The sequence below is a fragment of the Tachysurus vachellii genome, chromosome 16 (genome assembly GCF_030014155.1).
Source record: "Tachysurus vachellii isolate PV-2020 chromosome 16, HZAU_Pvac_v1, whole genome shotgun sequence".
Lineage (NCBI taxonomy): Eukaryota > Metazoa > Chordata > Actinopteri > Siluriformes > Bagridae > Tachysurus > Tachysurus vachellii.
The window spans coordinates 11,847,502-11,875,390 of NC_083475.1; the positions used below are offsets into that span (position 1 = coordinate 11,847,502).

Below are 27,889 nucleotides of genomic sequence, written 5' to 3' on the forward strand. Positions count from 1 at the left end.
TCACATGACAGATAATCCACAGGAGCAGTTCCGCGTTTATTGCGACACATCAGATAGGGGTGACAGGCTGAATGGATACCTAACGTAGTGTCTGTTTTTTATGGTTTTGTTGGAAGATTTTTGCTGTAATCGCCTCCCGGCGTGGTGTTCGCTCTGGGGTGCAGCTCTGTGGCGCACGGACGTTCAGCAGCATGTTCAGCAGGGTCAGATCAGCCGTGGCCAGTTTAGTGGGCGGATTTATGCCTGGTTCATCCAGCAGTGGAGAGCGAGCAAGCGGCGCGGATTTGCCCCTGAAGTTCCCGTACGTGAGGCCGGAGTTTCTCGGACTGTCTCCAGACGAGGTGGAGTGCTCAGTGGATCATGTTGCGCGCCCCATCCTCATCCTCAAAGAGACGAAGAGGTTACCCTGGGCAACTGGCTACGCAGAGTAAGTCTACACTAAACAGCTGTAACGAGTCTTCATTAACCTCCATTATGACCGTCCACTGTTTGGTTCAGGATGCAGAAGTTGTAGATGTGACACATTGGGTTTTTATATACAGTAGGAACACATTAGGAAGATGCTCGTGTTGATCAGAGGTCCAACAGTTACATGCAACATGTCTTTTTATTTTTTCTTTCTTCATTTGATAGTACAGTGTACACACATGGACCCTGACATGCTGTACACACACTACATGTTGTCCTTTCTTTCATTATAGTATGTATGCATTGTGTGTAATACTGTATGTATTACCCAAAAGCCAGGTACAGTGAGCATTGATCCTTTATTTCTATAATTTGGCTTTACACACTTGGGCTTACTCAAGTCCCCACCCAAATTTACTGATTGGAAATCTATGCTGCAAATGGATTTAGATTGCAACCCTCAAACCGCATAATGAGCACTTAAGTTTTTGCTGAAGCATTATGTCAAACTGAGAGTTTGTTTGGTGGTGGTGTTTCTAACTAGACTCATTTGTATCAGCATCAGCATGCACAGGTGCTGTGTGCATCAGTGGCTAAATCTCACATACAATTATACGTATTCACTGATATTAATAAGGAATGACATTTTGCTTGAATTATTCAAATGTTCTAGTATACAAGCTAAAAAAAAAAAGTAAAGTGTAAAAGGCCAACCACTGGACTGTGCGTGTGTGTGTATCTTATTTGCACACAGTGACTTTTACTAGGACTGTGGGGGAGAATTTCAAATTAAATATGGTTAAAAAGTTTTCTGTGTACGCGCATGTGCATATGCCAGGTTTGTCTAAGAAATGTCACTCCAAAGGTCAGATTAAACTCTAACAGTGATAACACTGTTGCTCTGCTTGCTTTTTAGTTTATCCAGTTTAACTGAGAGATATGAATTATCATTTACTGGATAAAAAAAAAAATCATTTGTTATTCTTTCTCTATTTTTTCATGTTGGAGGAGAAAAGGCTGTATGGGCATTGAGATTGAGCTCCATCACAGGCACCTACACAGAAATTTCTGTTAATATAGTATTTCACTCTGTGGTCAAAGATATGGGGTACTAATTAAATTATGTCCAATCATGTTTTCCTAGAAATGGCTTGAACAAAGTATTTTCATCATAGCATTTCAGCATCAAATACTGCAAGTAAACTTTATGTCCATTTGTAGTAATGACATCTGCTCCAATTAAACAAAAGCCATCTATCAACCTGTACAAGCCGTGATGAGTAGCTGAAAGTTCTCAGTGCCTCAGGCATCTGAATTATGGATTCACAGTTAATCTAACTGATCTCTTACACAAGTTGTGTTCACCATTCAGTAATTATAGTCCACAGAGCTGTATCAAATATGCAGTCATGAGAAAAAGTAAACCACCATTCAGAACAGTAATAAGTGGGGAAAAAATAAGTACACCCTATAATTCATGACATGTAGTCTCAACGTTCTTTATATTACTGAGCATTAAAGGGTCAGAATTTGTAAGGATGCTTGCTCCTGGGATGACTGGCAACTGTGTTGAAGGATTTCTGTTTGCAAATAATATATTTCCGTCCTGGTTCTATATGTCAGTTTACTTTTTGAGAAGTAATTGGCTGTTTTTATTGAAATTGCTAAAGTTATGAAAAGAGGGTGTGTGGTTTGTAGTTGTGCTATATACCTGTGCACTAAGCCTGTGTGTGTGTGTGTGTGTGTGTGTGTGTGTACACATCCTGGCTTTCTGACATTAAAACATAAATCTTCGTAAATGTGAAATTATTCCAAATAGTGTCCAAGACAGAAAGTAGATGTTTGAGATTATAGTGCACGAAAGAACCATGATGACTGGATTGTGCCTCAGCAAAAAATAAAGCTCTAGTGCATACAATGATTTTGTAAAACAGGATATTTCTGAACAGCTGTGAGTCATTGGCACTCATGTAAGAGTAATTCACAGTCAGAGCTGTTTGCTCTAATTGGCAGGGGTTTTTAAACACTGGGTCAGATACATTGTACTTCACCACACTCAAAAGATTGTGCCATAGGCACAAAAGCACAGAGTAGAATTTCTTCTTCAGAAAGGCCTTGTTTTTCAGGATTCTATGCAATGTGAGTGTTTTTCTCACTTTTGTTTTTCATTTCATTCATTTTTGTAAAAATGGAGGTGGAATTTGAACTCTAGTCATGTGCATGTGTATATCTTGATTTCGACCTGTACAGCTTAACACAATGATGCAGTATCATTTATTTGATAAACAAAATTCCGTATTGATTATGAAGCTTCTCACATGCACAAAGCTTCGTGCTCCACATTCATTGATGAAATGGCAGAATTCTGCAGTCGTTTACAAAATTATCTCCACGTGTTTTGACATTTGTAACGTATTTTATTATACGTTTGTCAGGGTGATAAATGCTGGAAAAAGTGCTGTGAATGAGGACCAGGCCTGTTGTGAAGTATTGATGGTGAAGAAGAGGCCCACGGGGTCTTCTACTCCCTGCAAACCGTCCAAGAGGAGATCCTCACTGCCTAATGGAGAAGGTCACAGCCTTGCTGAAAGCTCAGTGAGTGCTGAGCTATGTCATTTATTTCTGTATTTTTTACAGATTAAACATTTGATACTGTTTGTTTCTTTGGTGTGATATTCACCTAACCTTTCTCATTTTTATCACCTTATTTGCTTCTTTTCTGTTGTATTGCTACTGATTTTCTAATCTTTGTTTCTGCAGCAAAATATTTTTTTAAATGTATTTTCTTCTGCATTTGTTAATAAAAAAATAAGAATTATTGCATGTGCAAAGGTGCAAACCCTTCTTGCAAATACTTTTTCTGTCAATATATGGAACTTTTCTTAGTTTAAACCACTAATCATTATTTTACTCCATACAGTGTGCTCCTAGTTCTGATATGATCCCAACCTGTCTTGCAGATATTCAGTGACATTCAAGTCAGGGGGCTGTGTGAAATATTATTGAAGTGATTTGATTTTGAGATTGTGGATTTCTCATTTCTGCTTCAATGTCTTGACTGAATGCGTCACACTTGCTTCCAGATCTTGCTGATTTTTACTGTAATTCATCCTCCTATCTACACTTTTCACTGGGTGCCACACAATCCCAAAGCATAACAGATCCAACCCTTTATTTAATGGTAATGTGGTGTTCTCATCAAATGCTGCTCCGTTTTTCTCAAAACACACTCTTCTGTCCAAACCTTTGTACATAACACAATTACTAGGATATTTTTTCTGTTTTTTTAAGTCCATCGGATTTAAAGTAGCAGTGCATTAACATTTACAAATACTAAAACTAAAACAAGTAGGCAATCTTTTAAAGAGCAAACATGCTAGGGGTGGGAATCATAACCAGTTTTATAATCAAACAGTTACATTTAAAATGCTTGCTATTTAAATAACCCAACAATCAGTCCAATCAGCAAACATGTCATGTTCTTTACTAAGGACATTAGAAGCCTTTCCATTTTAAGTTCTAGTTGATTCTTACAGTTGGTTGGTTTCAATATACAAGCTACAAAAGGTCGACTAGCTTAACAATTTAAAATAAAATTGGAAATTCTAGTCTTACATTTTTCATCATATCAATAAACACTTTTTAATAATATACATGCAGTGATTCCCAAGAGTCACATCTTATTGTATTAAAAAGATTGATGGCCATTCAAAACCATGAACTAAACCAGTTTGAAGTATCTACAGTATCTTCCGTATTACCACTGAGAAATATACTTTATTATATAATGATATTGGGTGTGTAAACAATTGATATTATTACTACAATGTGTGCAAGATGTGCAAACCCAAATCAGCAGAAAAATACAAAACTGTCAATAGCAACAAGTCAAAAGTAGTCTAATTGTGCAGGGAAAAAATCCCGATCTGGCACCTATGTCTGTATGCACAGAAGTAGCTGGTAAAGGAAAGTGTTTCCATATTCAGCTTCATGATATATATATAAATTTTATTTTTTTTTCTTTGCTTGATGTGAGACTCTGAGCTGCTTGTGTTTCAACATTCTGGTTCTACATCACGTTTAGGCAAAAATAGTAAAATGACTGATGCATAATTTATGCATTTATGCAATAATTTATTCATTTATAAGTAAAATCCAAATATTTCTTTTTCTTTCTAATACATTATGCAGAAGAAAAAACAAAAAAAACCTCTTTAAAATAATATCTTGGCAACTTTTCTCTCAAATAATTTAATCCTTGCTCTCTTGCAGTGTTATATAGTGTATCTTAATGTCATCCGGTTTAATTGGCAAAATTGTAATTAAATATGCGGCAAACTAGGACATTTTCCTCTTACATTTCATTTATGATTTTGTTAGTATTACAGTCTGTCTATGACCATGTATTAATCACACAGCAGAGTCTTGTTTCCTTTATCTCCTCTACATCTCCAGCTCACACTCAGGCGCTTGGTGCATGTCTGCATTTGAGCTTTCCACAGTCCCTGCAGTCATATCACACTGCAGTCACAATTACATTCTTGGACCTTTCCAGCTCCCACGCATGTTGTTGAGCCACATGAGTCAGGTTGCGTTTCTCCTCCACACACTCAGGATTGATCAGAACGTTGAGCATAAACATCAGTTGGCATTTTCACACACAAGTCTAGTGTTTATTCAGAATGGTGTGAAAGAAAAGAAAACATCCAGCGAGTTCCTCATCACAATCTTCAGCTGTCCAGTGTGAGTGAGCCTGCATCCACTGTAGCCTCAGATTTCTGTTCTATATTGGCATGGAACCTAGGTTTGATCTATTGTGCATTATGAGATGCATTTCTGCTTATCATGCTTGTAAAGAGTGCTTATTTAATTTACCATAGGCTTCCTATCAGCTCGGATCAGGCTTTTTTATGTTCAAAATTAAGGGGTTTTAAATTGACCACTACATATAAGGCTTTTTCTTTAGGTTTGTCAACCTACAAACCTAAACAACAACAGTGGGTGATTGTTTAATATAGAATCATTTTCAGAACATTCATTATTACAGGTATTATAGGCCTAGTATCAGTAAACTCATTCACTTAAAGCCTGTTCACCACTAATTCCTATTCATTATTCATTAAAAACAGTGAGCCTAATCTGAAGAAAGTGTATAGACCAGTGTGTAGATTTATTGGTTCATTTATTGGTTCATTATGTGCCTTATCAAATCTCAATTCAAATCTGGGGATCTGGGGTATTACAGTCATACGATATATAACACAATGTATAATTCAGTAGATATCAGAGTGTTTATCCATGTAAAACAGATCTCAGTGAAATCTATGAAAATAGGAAGTTTATTTTAGTTTTGTTTTTTTACTGCAACCTTTCTGAGGTTCCAGATTCAGTGGGTGTGTTTAAAAGTTCTTCCACTGAACTGATTCAACAATAGGACAAATTGTCAAATGATTAATGCAGGTCGGTCTTTAACTGAGACTCTTCACATGTTCACCATTGATATGCTGCATGTTGTATTTACATCTGACTCTAGCATGTTAATAAATAAACTCTTTACTCATATTTGACTCTCTTAACCTTCTGCTCAGCTCACAGCGTAACTGCTGTTTGGGTTTTCTCAGCTGTTCTAAGTGCCTGGTTATGTGTTTTGAAGTGAGTCAAAAAGCCATAAAATGTCGCATCATATATTCACACAGTGATAAAGTACATCCCTCATTTCAAGCTCATCAGACATCAGGCAGTATGATAAGATGGCCCTTGATTATATAAAAGAACTGTGTGACTTGCGGGATTTCTGTTGCCTGTGTTCAGACTAATCCTCTTATGTCTTGAGTCTAGCTTTGAGCATCGGTACAGCAAGTGCACAACTGTATACACCCTTAGGACAAATAAAGGAAGATTAAGAAAAGACATTTGAAGCAACACGATATTTAAATAGTTGTAAAAATCAAGATACATGCTCATAATTTTTGCACACAAAGTGATCATTTGGTATTTACAAAGAATCGTTTGAATTACATGTGCAATGTTTAGACAAATCAGTATGTAAACAATGTTCTTATATGCATTATATGTTCTTTTACTCTAAGAACTGAAACTAAACCTTGTTCAATTATTCAAGATTGTCCATCCAGGATAACACCAAGGCTGTGTAATGTAGAAGCAATGTTCAATATACAGTATAAATGCAAAGTAAAAGAGTGTATGTTTTGTTCATAATGTTCTTGTAAATGAAAACATATTCTAAAGTTCTGGTTCAGTTTGGTTTCATGATTACAGGTATTATAGCCCGAGTAACAATTTGGTTAAAATTGTTGAAAATATGTGGTAAATGTAAATATTTAATATGATACTGAATTTGCTGCACTATATGTATCATGCAATCATTTTAAGAAACCTTTAGATTATTGGGGGTTTTTAGTAAAAGTTACAACTTGGGGAAGGTTTAGCCATTTTTGGTCATACTAATTTGCTCATGCAATTACAGTAAATGAAGGGTTTCAGATGTAGTAAATCAAATTGTAGGTGATATCATAATGTTTTTGCTTAGAGACCATACTGACCATCCACAGGTTTCATATGTATATTCATTCACATACAAACATGTAGTAGGTCCAAAATGTAAAATAGGCATCACAAATAATAATCCATCATAATACACATAACAAATATTGTCTAAAAGAGTATGTTAAGTTTAAGATTAATGGTTACAAAAAAATAGTATTAATATTAAAAGTTGTAAATGATGTCTGAATGGTTGCATCTGCCTCTGTGAATGTGATATTTTCTGATAACTAAATAGTGACAATTCCTTATTCCTGCCTTTATTACTACCTTGACTATTATTGGCTACCTATTAATACTATTTTTTTGTATTTTTGTAAAGCATTTGGATTTAATCATACACATGATTTTATAATAAGTCATTAAAATGTATTGGAAGTACTGTGGTTTATCACATTGTTTATATGCATTGCTGTACATGCTGTTTTGCTGAAGTGTCTCTGTTCTCTGCTCTGTGTATGTTATCATGAGCAGGAGAAAGAGGAGCTGGTCTTGCACTACTGGGCTCTGTTTGATGGGCATGCTGGCTCTGGTGCAGCTGTAATGGCCTCCAGACTGCTCCATCAGCACATTGTGGAGCAGCTTCAGGAGATTTTGGATGTCCTGCGCAACCTTTCATCACTGCCACCCACTGTACTGGGAGATGACCTGGATCATACCAGTACCCCCTGCATGCCTCGAGCCCTAACACGAGCATCCTCGCTGCGCAACTCACCTTGTACCAGTACACCACGCTTTTTCACAGAGAAGAAGATCCAGCACGAGAGCCTGGTGATCGGAGCCCTCGAGAACGCCTTCAAATTCATGGTGAGGATAATCAGGGACTAGTGCATCTTAAAAATTCCTGACTGTAACTTTTTAGACCTTTTACTTAGCTGAAAAGAAGAAGCATAGCATTTAGTAATAAGCTATGATATTGGTATTATATCTAAAAAGGCTTTATATGTAAATATCTAAGGCGAAATATTTACCCAATTTTTCACAGCGCCATTGTTGTGAAACCCCTAAATTAGTTAACTTGGAAACTTGGTAATGAAATATTACACATTAATGGCACTTTGACTGACATTATTTCTCTGAGTTTGTTTATTTTTTTTATTGCCAGCAAATTTTCAGTTCATAGTATTTATTTATTATGTTGGCTTTGTAGAAGCCAACATTCTGTTTTCCTATTTAAGCTTAGACAAAAATTTATCAAGAGTAACTCCTCCTTTCGAGGCACATGAACCAAATTCGGACATGTTGTAGACCCTGGTCTGAAGTTTGTTGCTATTACTTTTCTAAGCGATCCGAGTACCGGTACTTCCGGTACCGGGTCTTTATACTGAATAACGAAAATAAAAAATGTGCCTGAATACTATTCCCTTTACTGTAAGACCCCTTCACCCTGATCTTTGAAAGTGATATTACTTTGTTAGATATACATGCCTGTGTTATTCCTATTGGGTGGGAGTGATTTTGAATACAAAATGTTAATCTTGAAAATTAACATTTGTCATATGTTATCTTAAGTGTTATTGTCTTTTGTTCAGTTTATTTCACTGTTAAAGGTGATGCATGAGAAGCAGTTGCAGCTTTTCATTAAATGTTTGTGTTTTATTACTTGCTTCTGTTATACAGTTGAGGCCAAAATTATTAGCCCCCTTATGAAATTAGACAAAACTCTTGATTTCTCCATGGAAATGACCATTAACAACAAGTGTTTTATAGTGTGTTTGTTTCCAAAATAACAGAGACAAAATCTCCACTAAGTTTGATTAGGATATTTAATTGAAATAGTGAGTTGAAACAAGAAAGGGCAAAAATGAAACGTCCAAAATTATTAGCCCCCGGTCATTAATAGTCAATAGTGAACCCTTTCTGAGCCACAACTGACAACAACCTCTTAGAGTAGTTCTTTACTAGGTTGGCACAGGTTTCCTGAGGGATTTTAGCCCATTCTTCCATTGCAAATTGCTCCAGCTGGTCCAAATTACGTGGTTTCCGAGCATGGACATTCACTTTGAGCACTCGCCACAGATTCTCAATAGGATTGAGGTCTGGGCTCTGTGCGGGCCACTCCAGGACCTTTGTTTTGGTATCCTTCAGGAACTGTTGGACCAATTTCGATGTATGCTTTGGGTCATTGTCTTGTTGGAAGACCCAGCGACGACCTAAGGCTAGACTACGAGCAGATTTCTGCATATTATCCCTCAAAATGTCAACATAATTTTCTTTTTTCATGATGCCATGCACCCGAACAAGGCTCCCTGTGCCTGAAGCTGCAAAACAGCCCCACAGCATGATGCTGCCAACACCATTTTTACCTGTGGGAACTGTGTTCTTAGGGTTGAAGGCCTCACCCTTTCTTCGCCAAACATAAGCAACATCCATGTGCCCAAACAGTTCCAGTTTAGTCTCATCAGACCAAAGCACAGACTCCCAAAACTCATCTTTACCTTTCAAATGTTCACGGGCAAACCTCAGTCTAGCTGTGATGTGCCGCTGTTTGAGTAAAGGGGTTCTTCTGGGACGATGGCCCTGAAGCCCACCACGATGAAGAGCCCTCACAACTGTGTTCCTTGAAACATCAACTCCAGAAGAGGCCAGGTCAGCAACAATCATCTTGGCAGATGTCTGGGGCATCTTGCTGATATCTCTGACTATTTTCCTCTCCAGGGTTCTTGAAATCTTGCGCTTACGACCACGCCCAGGTTTGTTTCTTACAGAATTTGTCTCCTTGTACTTGGCAATGATGCAACGTACGGCGGTTCTAGACACTGTGAAAAGCTTGGAAATGGCAGTATAGCCTTCCCCCTTATCATGAGCCTCCACTATCTTCTTTCTGAGCTCAAGACTGATTTCCTTTGTCTTTGGCATGGTGAGTAAAAGTAGTCTCTCCCAATAATGTGTTCAAGTGCCCTGTTCCTTGGAGTCCTTTAATGCTGATTGAATGCCCAGGTGTTGTTAGGAAGCCAATTGACTGCACAGGTGTGGTTTGAAAGCTGATTGATTAATTAGGTGTGTTTTGAAAGCTGATTGATTAATTGGGTGTGTTTTGAAAGCAAATATTCACAAGGGGCTAATATTTTTGACCACCCCATTTTCACTATATTTGATTATAAAGCAAGCCTAAAAATGTATTTTATATTCCAAAATGTACCAAAAGCTACTAAATAGCACTGGCGAATGTTTGATTATATCAAGTTTTATCAATGCTGCAAACATTGGAAAGATCTTTAGGAAAATGTTCCAAAATTCATGGGGGGCTAATAATTTTGGCCTCAACTGTAAATTGCCAAAAATCTCTATTTTGGCCTGTTCCTAATATTCTGGCCAGGCCAAATTATTAGGAACAGGCCAAATTATTAGGAACAGGCCAGAATATTAGGAACAGGCCAAATTATTAGCAACAGGCCAATTTATTAGGAACAGGCATGTGTGTGTTGCTCAGGGTAAATTCTCGTGTTCTCCAGTCCAAATGTTACAATATGTATTTAGCTGGTGCTGATTCAGTTCTGTTTGAATATTCCTCTGTGGAATATTCAAGATCTAATTCAAGTTTTGTACTGGAACAGCAAAACAAGGACCTAAGTACAGGCTCAGTACATAAACAGAGATAAACAAAAAACATTAGCACAACATGGACATGTGGCATATCAAAACACTCAGCCCAAGGAGGGGAATTGCGTCACAGGTTTTTGGATGACGTCACATGCTCGTCTCCACTTGCCTCCAAATTTCTCTAGATTTCTCTAGATTTCACAAGTTTTATGTCCACTTGCCTCCAAAAGTAACACTGACCCTTATGTCCACTTGCGTCCAAAAAGCACCGGCCTTTGCGAATACTTGCCTCCTCAAAGCCAACATCAAAGTTTGTTGCGACAAACTTTATAAATCTAGTTTTATTTTTTTTTATTTGTTTATTTTTTTATTTATTTTTATTTATTCATTTTGCACTGGATTCAAACTGCAGGCTTGACACCCCTGTTCTTTTTAAGATAACTGACATTGCATTAGATCATAAGATGCCATTGACATTGTAGTTCCTTTTCCATTCACATTCATTTCTGGCTTAATGATGGTGGCCTTTTGCTGTCTGTGACCTTTTTCTGTGTCATACAAGGTTACTCACAAGGTAATTCAAAGTCTATGCTTCATTTACATGCCTCTGATTACATGTATTTCTAATTATGTAATTATTTGAATTTCCAGGCTTAAACAGTGTTGCACAGTTCATGCATTACTGCAATGCGTTTCTTTGCCACTAGATGGTAGCATTTGTCAGTGATCTGATGTACAGGCAATTTGCCAGTTGACTGATTCTATGATTGTGGTGATGTTTATTGATGGAAAACTTACAGCCATTTTTTCAACATGAAAAAGATGAAATATGAAAAAGAGTGCAGTTAGCTTTGCAAAATGTTAACCAATTATAGACAACAACCTCATTTTTATAAGGTTTCTTAACTGTATAAACTGTAAATCTACTTATTGCCTACGAGCCGTATTTGGCTCGTAGGCAATAAGTAGCAGGATGAGTTTTTAGCATAGAACCAACAATTATAGAATACGCAGTTAACTATTATCCACACTGATGACACAAAAGACACTAAGAATGTTTTGTTAATATACTTAAAATTGACTTTTTATGCTTTAACCTAATCAGTCATTATACCAAATATTACTGAAAAATTAAAAAAAAGAAAGAGCTTTGTTCTTCACATGATCCTCAGGAAATTTATAGTAAATAATTAGATAAAGTTACAGAATATGTAACGGTAAATATGTTGAAGTTGTAGGGTTGAGGTAATGTTGTGTGACTAAACTAAAATATTCACTTTGTCTCATTTATAACTCAGAGAAGTGATATTTCTAGCATGACATGGCCAATGTATTCACAAGACCAGTACGATTAGTACAATTTTGCAAGTATTTTAATGATTAGATTTTAAGTGATCATGTAGATTTAGTGGGTGATAATGGACTTTTGTCACAGCTCTGTTAGTGGGATACTGTGAGATAATAAAGGTCTAAACTACATAATTAAAATAATATATAAAGAAGCTTCTGTTTTAATAACCATGGAAACACACACACACACACACACACACACACACACACACACACACACACACACGGTATTAATACACTCCTCAGATGGTTCATTTGGAAGCTCAAGGGGGAGCTGGACAGAGCTGCACTGCACTTCCTCCCCCCCGCCCCGAGACCTTCTGCTCAGTCCACCGCCTCCTCCTCGTGCTTGCGTCTTCGATCTGCCTCCTACACACCACTATATGACTCAGCTCTCTGATCCACTCCTGTGCTGGCCTGGTCTCCCCAGTGACTCTCTCCCTTGCGATGAACAAAAATAAGTGTGGTATCTCACTAGGACTGGTTAATAATTTCTGTAAAGTATGTCACTGATATGCCATTCATTTATGAGGGTACTGTGACATCAAAAATGCTTCTATCAATCTAACTGTATGTTTTAAGTTTAGGCAAATTATGAAACATCCCTAGTAACAGTGTGTATGTTTCTGTGGGTGTTATATATAAATACATATATATAATGTGTGTGTGTGTGTGTGTGTGTATACAAATTATATACAGATTATAATATATATATATTTATATATATACAAATTACGGTGGGCTAATTCCATGTTTTTCCTACTGTATACGCAGTGAAAATATTGCATCTGGGTGTTTGTTTTGTTTGGTGTCCTCTGGAATTATTTGCTGGAATTATGGAATAACCTTTTTTATGTAATTTATTTATTTATTCATTTTTATTTTTTTTTTTAATTATACACAATACACATTATTTGACTTCTGCTTATTTAGTTATTAAAACATTTCAGCCAATCATAATTTGGAAATACATCATAATGATTTTTCTTGTTTTGAAGAATAATAATAATTTGGAAGTGTTATCACTTCTTCAGAGAGGGATCTTATTAGATGGAGAAAAAATGATGAAAAACTTTGCAACACGAGCATTACATGCTACTAGTGCAGATTTAGAGCTTTGCTTTATGTATCTCACAAAATCAGAACTAGAAATTAGTTTATGATACAGTAATGAACTCTATATACATATTTGTAGGAAACAAAGCTGCTGCACCTTGATGTCTGTAACACTAAGAAACACTGAACTGAGCATTTAATCAAAACCACTGACATACTGTGGATCAGTAATTAAAGGGTGAGACGCTTTAAACACACAAGCAGAGTGCATCAGGCTTCTTTCATAAAATGTGTTGAATTTTTCTAGTACTACAAATACTAGTTTATGTCTTTTAGGATTTTTTTTTTCTCTGCCAGATTTTCCCTGATCAGAAAGAATAAAACTGGTGCACTGTCCAGCTGGAAGTTTTCAAACTCAGACAATTACGTCAAACTGTCATACTGAGGCTGTTTGATAATGGCCATTGCTCAATGTTAAAAATCAGTTATTCATCACAGCAGTTGTATTGTATTACATAAACAGTTGTATTAAACCTTTTTTTCTCAAAGTATACATTTTAATCCTACAGTCATTCAGTTGTATAAGTACCCACAATTATTATATATGCATAACAGCATAATTGTATAATCATAAATGTGTGTTTGTGTCAGGATGCCCAGATTGAGAGGGAAAAAGCTGTGTATAATATCACGGGTGGATGCACTTCACTCGTGGTGGTGTTCTTTCTGGGCAAGCTGTACGTGGCCAATGCAGGGGACAGCAGGTGAGTCACACTGACTGCAGCTCATTATCCCACACACAGTACATACAGATTCACACTCAAAACTCGCTTCATTTCTCATTAGTGCTCAATAACCCCTTGTAGTCTTGGTGACACTGGTGATCTACTCTTTGTTCTCTTCTAACAGCATGTGTAGTTATCAAATAATTAGAGCTGTAAAGTCAAACTGGTTTACTGATCTTAATATTTACTGTATGATGTAGTTATTCTGACTCAAACAGTGTTAAGAAAAATTGGGAGACAAGTGTACTTTAACTTTTTATTACAAATATACTTTTATGTGTAATGTTTCTGTCAGTCCCAGCAAAGAAGGTGTGGCCTCTGTACCCTTCAGTCCCAGTAAAGACAGTGTGGCCTCTGTACCCTTCAGTCCCAGTAAAGAAGGTGTGGCCTCTGTACCTGTCAGTCCCAGTAAAGAAGGTGTGGCCTCTGTACCTGTCAGTCCCAGTAAAGAAGGTGTGGCCTCTGTACCTGTCAGTCCCAGTAAAGAAGGTGTGGCCTCTGTACCTGTCAGTCCCAGTAAAGACGGTGTGGCCGCTGTACCTGTCAGTCCCAGTAAAGAAGGTGTGGCCTCTGTATCCTTCAGTCCCAGTAAAGACAGTGTGGCCTCTGTACCTGTCAGTCCCAGTAAAGAAGGTGTGGCCTCTGTACCTGCCAGTCCCAGTAAAGAAGGTGTGGCCTCTGTTCCTGTCAGTCCCAATAAAGAAGGTGTGGCCTCTGTACCTGTCAGTCCCAGTAAAGAAGGTGTGGCCTCTGTATCCTTCAGTCCCAGTAAAGACAGTGTGGCCTCTGTACCTGTCAGTCCCAGTAAAGAAGGTGTGGCCTCTACCTGCCAGTCCCAGTAAAGAAGGTGTGGCCTCTGTTCCTGTCAGTCCCAATAAAGAAGGTGTGGCCTCTGTACCTGTCAGTCCCAGTAAAGAAGGTGTGGCCTCTGTACCTGTCAGTCCCAGTAAAGAAGGTGTGGCCTCTGTTCCTGTCAGTCCCAATAAAGAAGGTGTGGCCTCTGTACCTGTCAGTCCCAGTAAAGAAGGTGTGGCCTCTGTACCTGCCAGTCCCAGTAAAGAAGGTGTGGCCTCTGTTCCTGTCAGTCCCAATAAAGAAGGTGTGGCCTCTGTACCTGTCAGTCCCAGTAAAGAAGGTGTGGCCTCTGTACCTGTCAGTCCCAGTAAAGAAGGTGTGGCCTCTGTACCCGTCAGTCCCAGTAAAGAAGGTGTGGCCTCTGTACCCTTCAGTCCCAGTAAAGACGGTGTGGCCTCTGTACCTGTCATATATAAAAGCTGTCACTCATGATGACAGGAGTGTCCTTTTTTCCATAAAACAAGGTAAAGTTGTATTTTTTCTTGTAATCTGTCTGCACTCACTGGCCCATATTGTAGAATATCAGAATAACTTTATTTTCTAGTTTCATATCTCAGATCAGTGACCAGCACATCATGTCTTCTTTCTGTGACACCTACACACAAGTAATTTATAGTTAGAGAGTTATTCATTTAATATCTAAAGGAGGGAAAAGGTTTGATGGAAATTAGCTCAGAGCTAATATTTTTCTAGCAACAGTGTTAGTAGTCACAATGTAAGCAGCCCCTTACAGTTTACTAGCCTGTTTTCTTACATTGTATAGTGTTAATGAGTGGGTATTTGGATCAAGTAGTTAGTGTTGTAAAAATAACTCATTCTTACTCACTTTTTTTTGTAAGCCCCCTGGAGAGAGAGCGCTCCACAAACAATCCCAATGTTGCCAGTGTGTGTCTATTAATACACACCCTAAACAGACTATTCTCCCGACATCCTTAATTTGTGCTGTCACACACTGAGAGACATGGTTTGGTGTTGCTGTTTCCTTTTCAATTCAAGCAGTAAGCTGTATTTAGCGGTCATAGCCGAGCTGCTGTTTGAATCAAAGGGCTAAATTAACCTACTTTTCAGTGCTGATCAGTTTAGGATGAACTCGTGTTGGTCTTTCTCTGTGTGTGTATTTTCAGAGCTATCATAATCAGGAATGGTGAGATCATCCCCATGTCTACAGAGTTTACTCCTGAATCAGAGAGACAGAGACTGCAGTTCCTGGTTAGTATACAAACAAAGGAAACCATCTGCTGAATTATATAAACAAAGATTTTGCAAATAAATTAATAAACAATTGAAAGGAATGCATTAATTAAAATTTTACGGGAGCAGTTATCTTCTGTCAGTGTTTAATGCTGAAATGATGATTAAGCAAAGAATAAAACATGATGGGGTGTGATTTAAATAGTCAACGACGAGGTGATATGCATGACCCAAAGTGTTTATTTATTTTATACCATAGCAAATTGACAATTGTCTGAAAGTAATTACAATTTTTGTTTATTAATAGAAAACCATTTTTTAACCATTTATAGTTAGTTTTAATGTTAGTTCCTGTTATCACTAATGTTAAAGCAGCTTGTCCCTGTCACCAATTCTTTTTTCTCTCCTAATGGTAATAAGCCAAAAAATAGCAATGCAGCCTCATATGCAGAAAACCTACTGACTATTACAAAGCTCTTAAACTCAGTATCAGTATCAGTCATTTCTACTTTTTGTTTATTTATTACACTTGAACAATCTAAATGGAGAACTCAATACTGATGTGCTTATATTTCTGATTAATAATTAATGTAGAGTATATTCTGAGTAAAATATCAGCTTATCATATGTGTGTGTCATTTGTGTGCAGGGTTACATGCATCCTCATCTGTTAGGGGGTGAGTTCACACACCTAGAGTTCCCAAGGAGGGTCCAGAGGAAGGAAGTTGGCAAAAAGATGCTGTACCGTGACTTCACCATGACTGGCTGGTGAGGATACTGGATCTCATGTGTGTGTGTGTGTGCGCATATATCTCTGTGTATATCTGTGTGTGTATGAATATTTGTGTGTGTATCTTTGGGTGTGTGTATCTGTGTGTGTATTTGTGTGTATGTGTTTGTGTGTGTGTATCTGTGTGTGTGGCATGACGTGTTAATAGGGAAAGTGCAAAAGAGAGCAATGGATGATGATGGGTGTCACTATAGTCATAGTAAATTCCTTGATGTGGTGACTTCACAGAAATGGCATTAGACAAGAGAAAAGGCACACTTACACACTTGCTGTATGCTCACATTAGGAACTTTTGAATCTGTGAATATTCAAATTGGAAACCTTAGACACACCCACTTACATGATCTTTATTGCAGGTTGGATAAAACATACATGTCACAAGCTCAGTTTTAACTCGGCTGTGTCTGTCAATTTAAAAAAAATACTACAGTACCTCACACTTCACACTAATGTCCACTATAATGAATCCCCTAAAGCTCTGATGAATTCCCACAAACATCCATCCATCCATCTTTTACCGCTTATCCGGGGCTGGGTCGCGGGGGCAGCAGTCTAAGCAGGGATACCCAGACTCCCCTCTCCCCAGACACTTCCTCCAGCTCTTCTGGGGGAATACCGAGGCCTTCCCAGGCAGGCCGAGAGACATAGTCCTAGGTCTTCCCCGGGGCCTCCTCCCGGTTGGACATGCCTGGAACACCTCCCCAGGGAGGCATCCAGGAGGCATCTGGAACAGATGCCCGAGCCACCTCAGCTGACTCCTCTCGATGTGGAGGAGCAGCGGCTCTACTCTGAGCACCTCCCGAGTGACCAAAGTCCTCACCCTATCTCTAAGGGAGCGCCCAGCCACCCTGCGGAGGAAACTCATTTCGGCCACCTGTATCCGGGATCTTGTCGTTTCGGTCATGACCCAAAGCTCATGACCATAGGTGAGGGTAGGAACGTAGATCGGCTGGTAAATAGAGAGCTTCGCCTTGCGGCTCAGCTCTTTCTTCACCACAACAGACCGGTATATCGACCGCATCACTGCAGAAGATACACCGATCCGCCTGTCGATCTCCCGCTCCATCCTTCCCTCACTCGTGAACAAGACCCCAAGATACTTAAACTCCTCCACTTGAGGCAGGAGCTCTCCACCAACCTGAAGGGGGCAAGCCACCCTTTTCCGGCTGAGAACCATGGCCTCGGACTTGGAGGTGCTGATTCTCACTCCGCCGCTTCACACTCGGCTGCAAACCGTCCCAGTGCACGCTGAAGGTCCTGATTTGAGGAAGCCAACAGGACAACATCATCTGCAAAAAGCAGAGACGTAATCCTGTGGTCCCCAAACCGGACTCCCTCAGGCCCCCGACTGCGCCTAGAAATCCTGTCCATATAAATAATGAACAGGACCGGTGACAAAGGGCAGCCCTGCCGGAGTCCAACATGCACCGGGAACAAGTCTGACTTACTGCCGGCAATGCGATCCAAACTCCTGCTCCGGTCATATAGGGACAGGACAACCCTTAGCAGAGGGCCCCGGAACCCATACTCCCAGAGCACCCCCCACAGGTCACCACGAAGGACACAGTCAAATGCCTTCTCCAGATCCACAAAGGACATGTGGACTGGTTGGGCAAACTCACATGAATCCTCCAGCAACCTGGCGAGGGTATAGAGATGGTCCAGTGTTCCACAACTGGGACGAAACCCGCATTGTTCTTCCTGAATCCGAGGTTCGACTATCGGCCGAATTCTCCTCTCCAGTGCCCTGGCATAGACTTTTCCGGGGAGGCTGAGGAGTGTGATCCCTGTAGTTGGAACACACCCTCTGGTCCCCCTTCTTAAACAGAGGGACCACCACCCCAGTCTGCCAGTCCAGGGGCACTGTCCCCAGCCTCCACGCGATGTTGCAGAGGCGTGTCAACCAAGACAGCCCCACAACATCCAGAGACTTGAGGTACTCAGGGCGGATCTCATCCACCCCCGGTGCCTTGCCACTGAGGAGCTTCTCAACTACCTCAGTGACCTCAGCTTGGGGGATTGACGAGTCCACAACTGAGCCCTCGGCCTCTGCTTCCTCAGTGGAAGACATGTCGGTGGGGTTGAGGAGAACCTCAGTACTATTTCCACCGTCCGAGGATGTCCCCAGTCGAAGTCAGCAGATTCCCACTCCCACTGTAAACAGGAGGGCACTGCTTCCCCCTCCTGAGGCGCTGGACGGTTTGCCAGAATTTCTTCAAGGCCAACCAATAGTCCTTCTCCATGGCCTCACCGAACTCCTCCCAGACCCGAGTTTTTGCCTCCGCAACCACCCGGGCTGAAGCTCACTTGGCCCTCTGGTACCTATCAGCTGCTTCCGAAGTCCCCCGAGTCAACCAGGCTCGATAGGACTCCTTTTTCAGCTTGACGGCATCCCTTACCCCGGGGTTCGGGGATTGCCGCCACCGGCACCGGAGACCTTCCGGCCACAGCTCCGAGCGGCCGCGTCGACAATGGAGGTGGAGAACACGGTCCACTCGGACCGGAGACTCTGTCAAACGTTCCCAGCAGACCCTCACAGTACGTTTGGGTCTGCCAAGTCTGTCCAACTTCCTCCCCCACCATCGGATCCAACTCACCACCAGGTGGCGATTAGTTGACAGCTCCGCCCCTCTCTTTACCCGAGTGTCCAAGACATACGGCCGGAGGTCAGATGAAACAACAACAAAGTCGATCATCGATCTCCGACCTAGGGTGTCCTGGTGCCATGTGTACTGTTGGACACCCTTATGCTTGAACATGGTGTTCGTTATGGACAAACTGTGACTAGCACAGAAGTCCAATAACAGAACACCACTCGGGTTCAGGTCGGGGGGGCCGTTCCTCCCAATCACGCCCCCCCAGGTGTCACTGTCGCTGCCCCCGTGAGTTCCCACAAACAGATTATTAATATTATTTACGTACTTAAAACATTAAAACATACTATAAACATTTTATTTACCGTATATTATTCATTCATTCATTCATTCATTCATCTTCTACCGCTTATCCGAACTACCTCGGGTCACGGGGAGCCTGTGCCTATCTCAGGCGTCATCAGGCATCAAGGCAGGATACACCCTGGACGGAGTGCCAACCCATTGCAGGGCACACACACACTCTCATTCACTCACGCAATCACACACTAGGGACAATTTTCCAGAGATGCCAATCAACCTACCATGCATGTCTTTGGACCGGGGGAGGAAACCGGAGTACCCGGAGGAAACCCCCGAGGCACGGGGAGAACATGCAAACTCCACACACACAAGGTGGAGGCGGGAATCGAACCCCGACCCTGGAGGTGTGAGGCGAACGTGCTAACCACTAAGCCACCGTGCCCCCCCACCGTATATTAAAACATTAATAATTATAGTTTACATAAAAATGGCTTGAACTCTAGAGCACACTCCATGTTCATACGAGTTTTCATGTGCTGCTTTTGTTTTACTTTCATCATACTTGATTGTGTTCTAGACGTTTTTTGTGTGTAACAGAAAAATCATTTCATCAGTTCTCTTTTCTCATCATCTAATTGTAGAACTTTAGACCATTTGTTTACTCGTTTGCTTTGCCCCCATAAGATGAGCTTTATTTCCAGCTGTCTTGTGTCTGTCTGTAATTAAAACAACTGTAGTTGCTTTGTTAGGAAACAAATGTTGGTGGTTTCTAGAGCGTGATTTTTTAAACCCAATAATTTAAGTGCTGAAACAGTTTAAACTCCCATCTGTTCCTTAAGATCATTGTATCCTTGTAAACTGCAATTTCTATTGTTAAAGAAAGATGCACAATATTCTTTAGGTTATGCATGGCCATAGAAACTTTACTGAATTAAAACATTAGACTCTTGAATTTAACTCTAGGTTAATTGACACCCTTAAAAAGAATGGGCAGCAATTAAAAATGTTCATGTCACAACAGGAACTAATGATTGATAGCCTGGTGGTTCTCATTTAATACTTTGGGTGACAATTACATAACAGGGAGATAAAGGCCAATCCACATGTGAAGATATGAGAATATAAATAGTTTTATAAATCTTCACCTTGTTATACCTTAAAGTATGAGACTTTGTTTTATTAAAATGAAAATATAGGGGTGCCAATGATTCTAAAACCATCAATGTATAATCATTGTGTCTTTGTGTGTCTGTGTGTCTGTGTGTGTGTGTGTGTGAGTGTGTGTGTGCGCATGTAAGAAAGACAAAAAAGAAGCATACAAAACTCTGAAATCAGTTATATTTTGTGTGAATAAAGAACAAATTATAAACTTCTCTTTTTCTCAATGAATCTGGTATAAAAAGAGGAAATTTTTAACGAGCCCTTTGTCTATTTTCAGGGCATATAAAACCATCGAGGACGAGGACCTCAGATTCCCTTTAATATACGGAGAAGGAAAGAAGGTAAGAATAGACCTCATGGGGGCGTCCATAGAGCAAAAAGATTGAAAAAATGCTAGAGACATTTGATCAGAGAAACACTCAGTGTGCATTTGGTCCTGCGCTACTCTCTAGAATATAATACATAACAGACACTTGTGAGAAAAAGATAAATAGAAAAGAGTTAAGGTGAAGTGTGGAAGCTGATAAATGGAGGCATAGTGCTAAGTTTGAGAGAAATAAGGCAAGGCTAAGAGTGGAAGAGAAGAGAGCTTAAGTGTGCTTGTGGGACTGATGAACAGAGAGTGTTTCTGTGTCTCCCTGCGGCTCTGCTTTTCACTCCTGTGTTAAAGCTCTCAGTGGAAAGCTGCTGTCTTCTCCAGACTGTCATTAGATACCACTGTCACTCAAATCACCTAGCTGCTGCTCCAAAAACTGGAGGAGATGTCTGACTGCACGCCATGAACGCAATACATCTTGTTGCTGACAGACACACACGCAGACTCTCTATCTATTTTTCTGGCTTCTTCCATGGAAGGTTGCGCTGGGAATAGACAGTAACTCTATCTCTGACATGCTGGTGACAGTAGCTTTTGGAGAAAAGACACAACTAATCAAATAAATCATCTTTCGGAAACAGATTCCAGACTGGAAATGTAATAAATAATAATAATAATAATATAATTGTAATAAATGTAATAAATAATAATAATAATAATAATAAATTGAGTTTACTATAAATGTTTCTGACCTAAAGGCTATATTTAACCTAATTTAATAAACATGTCAAGACATTAAGTCTTTAGATTGTAAGTTTTGGCTTTGTCTTTATTATTTTAATTACCAATATGCAGTTATAACAGCAGAGTTAAGTGTACTTATTGTTCACATTAAACAAAGCTCACTCTCCTTGTTCTTCTACTTCCAACTGAACCCCTAGATGCCACAGTTAAAATACTTAGACATTATTAGCCCTAGACATTGACTTAAAATTATTGTCATGATTTACTGCTTGATTTGGACCTGCTTACCTACTACTTGAGACTTGGAATGGTCTTATTAGCTTGGAAGGCAGTTGCCTAAATAGACATCAGTCTATTTAACACATCAAAACACATCATTTGGACCTAATGGCATAATTCTTGCCACCTTAGACAGTTAAACATATTTGCAGCTTTTAGATTTTAATACTTTTTATGGAACTCTAATTCAGTGAACAGAATTATAAGGTACGATATGATGCTGTCTTAGATTTTACTAAAATAAGGAGCCTTAAGCTCTCTTTATACTGGCGCCTATGCGGGACACAGACATTACCTCAGGAGTGTACATGCTGCCAAAATCTAGTCTCTGGAACAGTATGAAGGATTTGACTACTTATTTATTCTTTTCTTTTTTAAATTTTCTCAATTCGGTTTTGATCAGACATGTAAATGGGTCTATACAATATACATTATGCTACTATAGAAATTGTGGAAAATAAATTTAGGTAGAAGACACTTGATAAGTTATATTGTGGCAATGTCCTCAATAAAAAAATGGCCACATTCATGACTTACTGTAATTTGGACTTAACCCTGGTAGCTGCATAAATACTTGGATATAGTTAGATTTTAGGATGAGAGGATTTTTGACATGATGGAGGTTCAAACGATATGCAAATTGACCAAATATTGCAATTGCATTGATAGATTTTTTTTTATTGGCAAATAAAAGAGTTTTGTGTCTTCCAGTATATTAAGAACACATTAGTGAAGACTTTATGGCTTTTAAAGTGTCCCCTAGATCAAGGACACTGAAACAAACAGGCAAAAAATTCTCAATTGGAGACTGTGATCAGCCTTATCAAGAATTTAGTAAATACTAGATAGAGGGCTCATATTTATGTATGAAAAATTGTAAGAACTACTATATCTGTATATTGGGAAGTCCTAATGATGAGTGAGGAGTGAGGAACTGGGATTGTAACTGTGGGTGTCATGGGGTGTGTTTCTCCCACAGGCTCGAGTGATGGCAACAATCGGCGTGACTCGTGGGCTTGGTGACCATGACCTCAAAGTACATGACTCCAATATCTACATTAAACCATTCCTGTCCTGCTTTCCTGAGGTAAAATAACTGACACAGCTGTTCATTTCAACTGAGATTCATCAGAAACCTTTATGATATTCACAAACTGTAGAACATCTGGAGATCTAGTTTAACAAAGTAATGAAGAATTTTGTTGAAGAACGAACGGGCAAAAATAACTTTTTCTTTTTAATACTAATCTTTGTTAACACTACACAACATGCAAAGATTTGATAGTTATAGTTCCTTACATATCCATGTCATCATGTGCTCAGCATTTTCATGATTCTGTCTCAGAATGTTAATAAATGAGCCCAGACTGCCAGTCCAGCTCAGCTGGATCTTTATCACTTTAAATCTGCCATCATTTTGTCCAAAGCTGTATCCCTGTTAAATGCTGTTAACGTCGAGGTTTCAACAGAAAGACAGCTGGTATCATGCTATTTTTTTGTTCAGACCTGATTCTCATTTGCAGTAGAGGGCTGTTTTTTTATTTTTGAAGCAGTGTCTGAGTCAATCCCAATGGATAGCTGTTTACATTTTAAAATATAACATGAGAAAAGATTGTTCACTGATGTAGCTTTGCTTTAAAAAGCTAACTTTGTTGTGGACTGTAGAGTGTACTGTAGGAGCCATTTCTCTAAATGTTCACTTTCATTTTTAAACCAGCTTTTTTCCGGCATTGTCAGGCTCAATGCTATAGCTGCTTTTGAGAAAGTGCAGCACTACAAATTTGTCGTTAGATCTCATCTTGTACAAATCTTCATCTGATTGCAGTGTGGCCTAAAACTGTTTTGGACGTCGTAGTTACAGACCATCTCATTTCCTCACATCCAAAATTAAAAGCTCTGTTTTGTATCTTTGCCTGCCTATTTGGATATTCTGCAGACTGTCAAACCCTCCCTTTCTCTCGTTCACCGCATACTCTCTGATCTTTCTTTCCATTTCTTCCAGGCAAGCGCCTTTGATTTTTAATTCATTGCACTTGGAGTTCAGTTAGAGTTCATTTGGCAAGCTGCTATCTATGTCTTGGCAATCCTTGCTCTGATTTTGCAGTTTCGTCGTGTTTTTTCTCTTCTCAACAGCCTTGTTATCGATACAGCCTATGGTACTTGACTCCTGTGTGCTAATGAGGTGCTTTAAGCTTTAGACTTGTGTTTTTACACTTCATCAAACACACTTCTGTAGAAAAGGCTTCATGGGGTGCTGTCAGTGCATAATACACATGCTCTCTTTGGCTTCTGCCCTACAGCCTTCTCCACACAGTTGAAGATATGTTATATAATCCGCTGCAGTAATGTAGAATAACTATACTGCTTGCTTGTGCAGGTGAGAGTATATAACCTGATGCAGTATGAGCACGGCGCTGATGATGTGCTAGTGATGGCCACCGATGGCCTGTGGGACGTTCTCTCTAACGAGGAAGTGGCGGAGTATGTCACTTCTTTCCTTGCCAACTGTGACCCAGATGACCTGCACAGGTAAAAAAAAAACAAAAAACTGTGTCTTTGCTCATAATGAACTGATAAGATTATTGCACATTCTAAGAAATAAGTCACACAAGACGGTAACACCCTGATTACTGCTTTGGAAAAAAGTCACCAATCGTCTTGTTGAATAGGTTGTATTAACAGATTGTGACAGACATCATTATTCCACATCATTGATACGAAAACTACAGCGTAACCTAGTGGTGGCTGCATGTGTGTAGATATTTCACCTATATAATGTAGCTGCCATGCTGAGAGACATGAGATTTAATTTCGATCATTGTTGTGTTTTAAATAGTGTATATTAAAAGGAAAAAAACCTTGTTTTATAGTTAACAGATTGTTGCAAGGTAGATAGATAATGTTATTCAGCACTGAATGCAACTCTGGCATTTAATTAAATCTGCATATACCATGGCAGGAAATTGTGTCTTTAGTTTTGCACTGCAGCTGTGATGTTGCCTGGTATTGCTGACAGGAAGTCCATGTAGAAAATCCTTGTAGAAATCATCTCCTGATCAGCAAATAAATACTTAATCACTTAGCAGGAGGTGCAGATACACCATGGATAAGACACTAGTCCAATGCAGGGCAGAATGCACACTAGAGATGCGCGGGTCGTGTCATAACCCGCGGTTCGGGTTGGGGCGGGTAAAAGAAATTGACACTTTGCTGCGGGGAGGGCTGGGACGGGCCAATAATTTCATAAAAGTGGAACCCGCGGGTTGGAAAAAAACCTGACCCGCACATCACTAATGCACACACATTCACAGGTAGGGGCAATTTAGCATAGCCAGTCCACCTACTGTCATGTTTTTGGAGAATTTATAGGAAACCAGCATGGATTCAGGGAGAACATTTTCTAGCTTCGAACAGAGTAACCTGAACTCACCTGAGTTGATCTACTGCATGTACAGTAAAGCTAAAACTGTGAACATTATATTTTTGGACAGATTGCTTCTTTACATATTGAATTAATTCTTAAAATTATCTGATGTAGTAAGTAGCAGTACTGTGTCTGCAGGTACACAATGGCAGCACAGGATGTAGTGATGCGTGCTCGGGGTGTGCTCAGGGACCGTGGATGGCGTATAACAGACGACCGCCTTGGCTCTGGAGATGACATTTCTGTTTATATCATCCCACTTATGTATGGTAACCGTAAGCCATAGAGCACAGGCTTCTCTACTGATCCCTATTTCTCCCTCACACACTCTTAAACATCTTTCCACACCCTGTGTACAGTGTTCCTCTTTTTACTGATTTTTTTTTTATTTTAATACATTTCCTATGACCCATCACTTAGTAGAAATCCTGGTCATGTCTTGCCAGGATGGGAATAAGTTCTTTAGTAATTTCTTTCATTTTATTTATTTATTTATTTTTTTTTGCATTGATAAAGACAGATTTTATTAATGTCTTGTTATTCAGAAGGAAATATGGATGTATGAGAGAGTGTGAACATTTCCAAATTAGTCATTCTTACCTGATCTTTCTTTAATGGTCACTGTTTCCATTCGTGCTCATTTGGTAAATGTATTGATTTCAAGCAATATAATAGGTATATATTAATGACTGTAAGTTGTAAAATATGTCATCAGAAAAGGCTGAAGTCAACTATATTCGTTTTCAGCTTTAAAGCCGTCTTTCTCTCTCACACACACACATACATTTACATTATGACACTTGATTTAAAATTGTGGCACTTATAATCCTAGATCATTTGACCATAGGGAAGGTCAGTTCATATTTGGGAGATTTGTTATTTACTTTTCATCCATGACCAAAATGAATAATATCTCAGGATGACATTGGTGCATAGACCCTGTGTATATATAATCTGTCTAAATATACTCGGTACCGTTCACAAACAATGCATTCTGTGTATATTGTAGTATTCAAGACACTTTGTTGTCACTATGGTATAGACGTAAGTAACAGTTTACACATTTATAAAGTACACTCACTTGCCACTGTTTAAGGTAAGACTACCTTGTATGTACTGTACACTCAGTGGCCAGATTAACTGGTTAATTTACCATCAGTAGGTGTAGGTGTATACTTATTGACTGTAGCCTATCCGTTGCTATGGACCACAACAGGACCACTGCAAAATGACATTCACAAAATTGTACAACTGTATCATAAATGCACCTGATTGAAAAAGCCAGTAAGTGTAGCTAAACAATATGTATATTGTGTCTCAATAAACTGCTAAATTAGTTTAGGTCTACAGTTCGAAATATTTTATTCATGTTTGCCAAGTCACAACGCTTGAGCGTGTCCTATTGGGATATTATAAATAAACCAGAGCATTTAACACACATTTCCTGCCAATCAGAGTTGAGTTTAATTTTAAACTGAATGCAAACCAGCTAAGTGAGGTGGGCTAGTTTAGAACTACTGAGATCTACTGCACACATGAGAGGACCTAAACATTTAAGCCCATGCCTGTAATACATTCCACTTTAAATAATGCACTTGCATGGAAATTTATTGTGCAGTAGTTATGTAAATAATATGACCTCAAGAAAATGTTGCAAATTAGTAAAAATGATTAAAAGTAGGCTTTTCTTGTAAAGTGCTATGAGTGTTCCATTTGCTCCCCATGGGCTGAACTGCATGTTTTGTTATGTATGGATAAAAATCCAAGTATGTTAATCATTTAGAAAACTATGCCACACCATGCCAACCCTGCAAACAGAAGAACTGTTAAACTCAGGGGTTTTATGGGGTTAACGGTATGGAACGTTTGAATGCAAAAACACGTTTGTTAATGCTGCTTTTGGATTAGAAGCATTAAAATGTTGCACCCCGTTTATGTGGTTCCGCATCTGCAGCACCTTCATTTGTGAAGAAATATTTCACCTTGTGCGGAAAAGGCGCAGATGGCTCCAAAACAATGAATGCTATTGAACGGGGTATTTCTATGCCACACAGTTCCTAAGGATTGGGTTTGTGTGAAGTGCCAAATTGAACATTACTAGTGTAAGTTTATAATTAAGTTTAAGAGCTCTTTATATGTGAAGTAATATGTTTTGTTTGTATGGAAGAACTTCTCAAATGAATTCTGTCCAAGGATGTAGTAACTATTTCCAGACTTCCTGATTTTGCCACATTTGTACATCTCTTGTTAAATTCCAGTTTTGCAGACTGTGGATTGGGTATTTATTTCATATACTGTACAGGGTCATTATACCTATAATGAGTGTGCTTTTGAGTAATCGTTACACTTAATTCTCCCCGTGAATGTGAAGTGTACATTTTTTTAATGATATAAGGTGAAAGAATATTTTAATGTTCATAAGTATTTTATGTGAATGGAAAATTTCCACCTGTTTTGTTTTCCAAAAATAAAAACCAAATGATTGTTTTTCTGTATAAATTCAGCCACTGCTTACAGTTTGTATGT

General features: G+C 39.1%; 1 protein-coding gene across 1 annotated transcript; it reads left to right on the top strand.

The window, feature by feature from the left end:
* Window positions 1–27,866, top strand: LOC132858788 (protein phosphatase 1H-like). The gene is made up of 10 exons (XM_060889246.1): window positions 1–427; window positions 2,844–3,003; window positions 7,447–7,779; window positions 13,573–13,685; window positions 15,686–15,770; window positions 16,402–16,520; window positions 20,878–20,941; window positions 22,919–23,026; window positions 24,317–24,468; window positions 25,502–27,866. Exons 1-10 carry the CDS (start codon window positions 192–194, stop codon window positions 25,647–25,649), a joined length of 1,518 nt encoding a protein of 505 aa, XP_060745229.1. The 5' UTR covers window positions 1–191; the 3' UTR covers window positions 25,650–27,866.
* The last annotated feature ends 23 nt before the right edge of the window (window positions 27,867–27,889 follow it).

Bases quoted from the DNA above. Each gene is read 5' to 3' on its own strand.
- LOC132858788 (XM_060889246.1), top strand. From the start codon at position 192: ATGTTCAGCAGGGTCAGATCAGCCGTGGCCAGTTTAGTGGGCGGATTT. The intron at 13,686-15,685 runs GTGAGTCACACT...GTGTATTTTCAG, and splicing joins GCCAATGCAGGGGACAGCAG to AGCTATCATAATCAGGAATG. The intron at 15,771-16,401 runs GTTAGTATACAA...ATTTGTGTGCAG, and splicing joins GACAGAGACTGCAGTTCCTG to GGTTACATGCATCCTCATCT.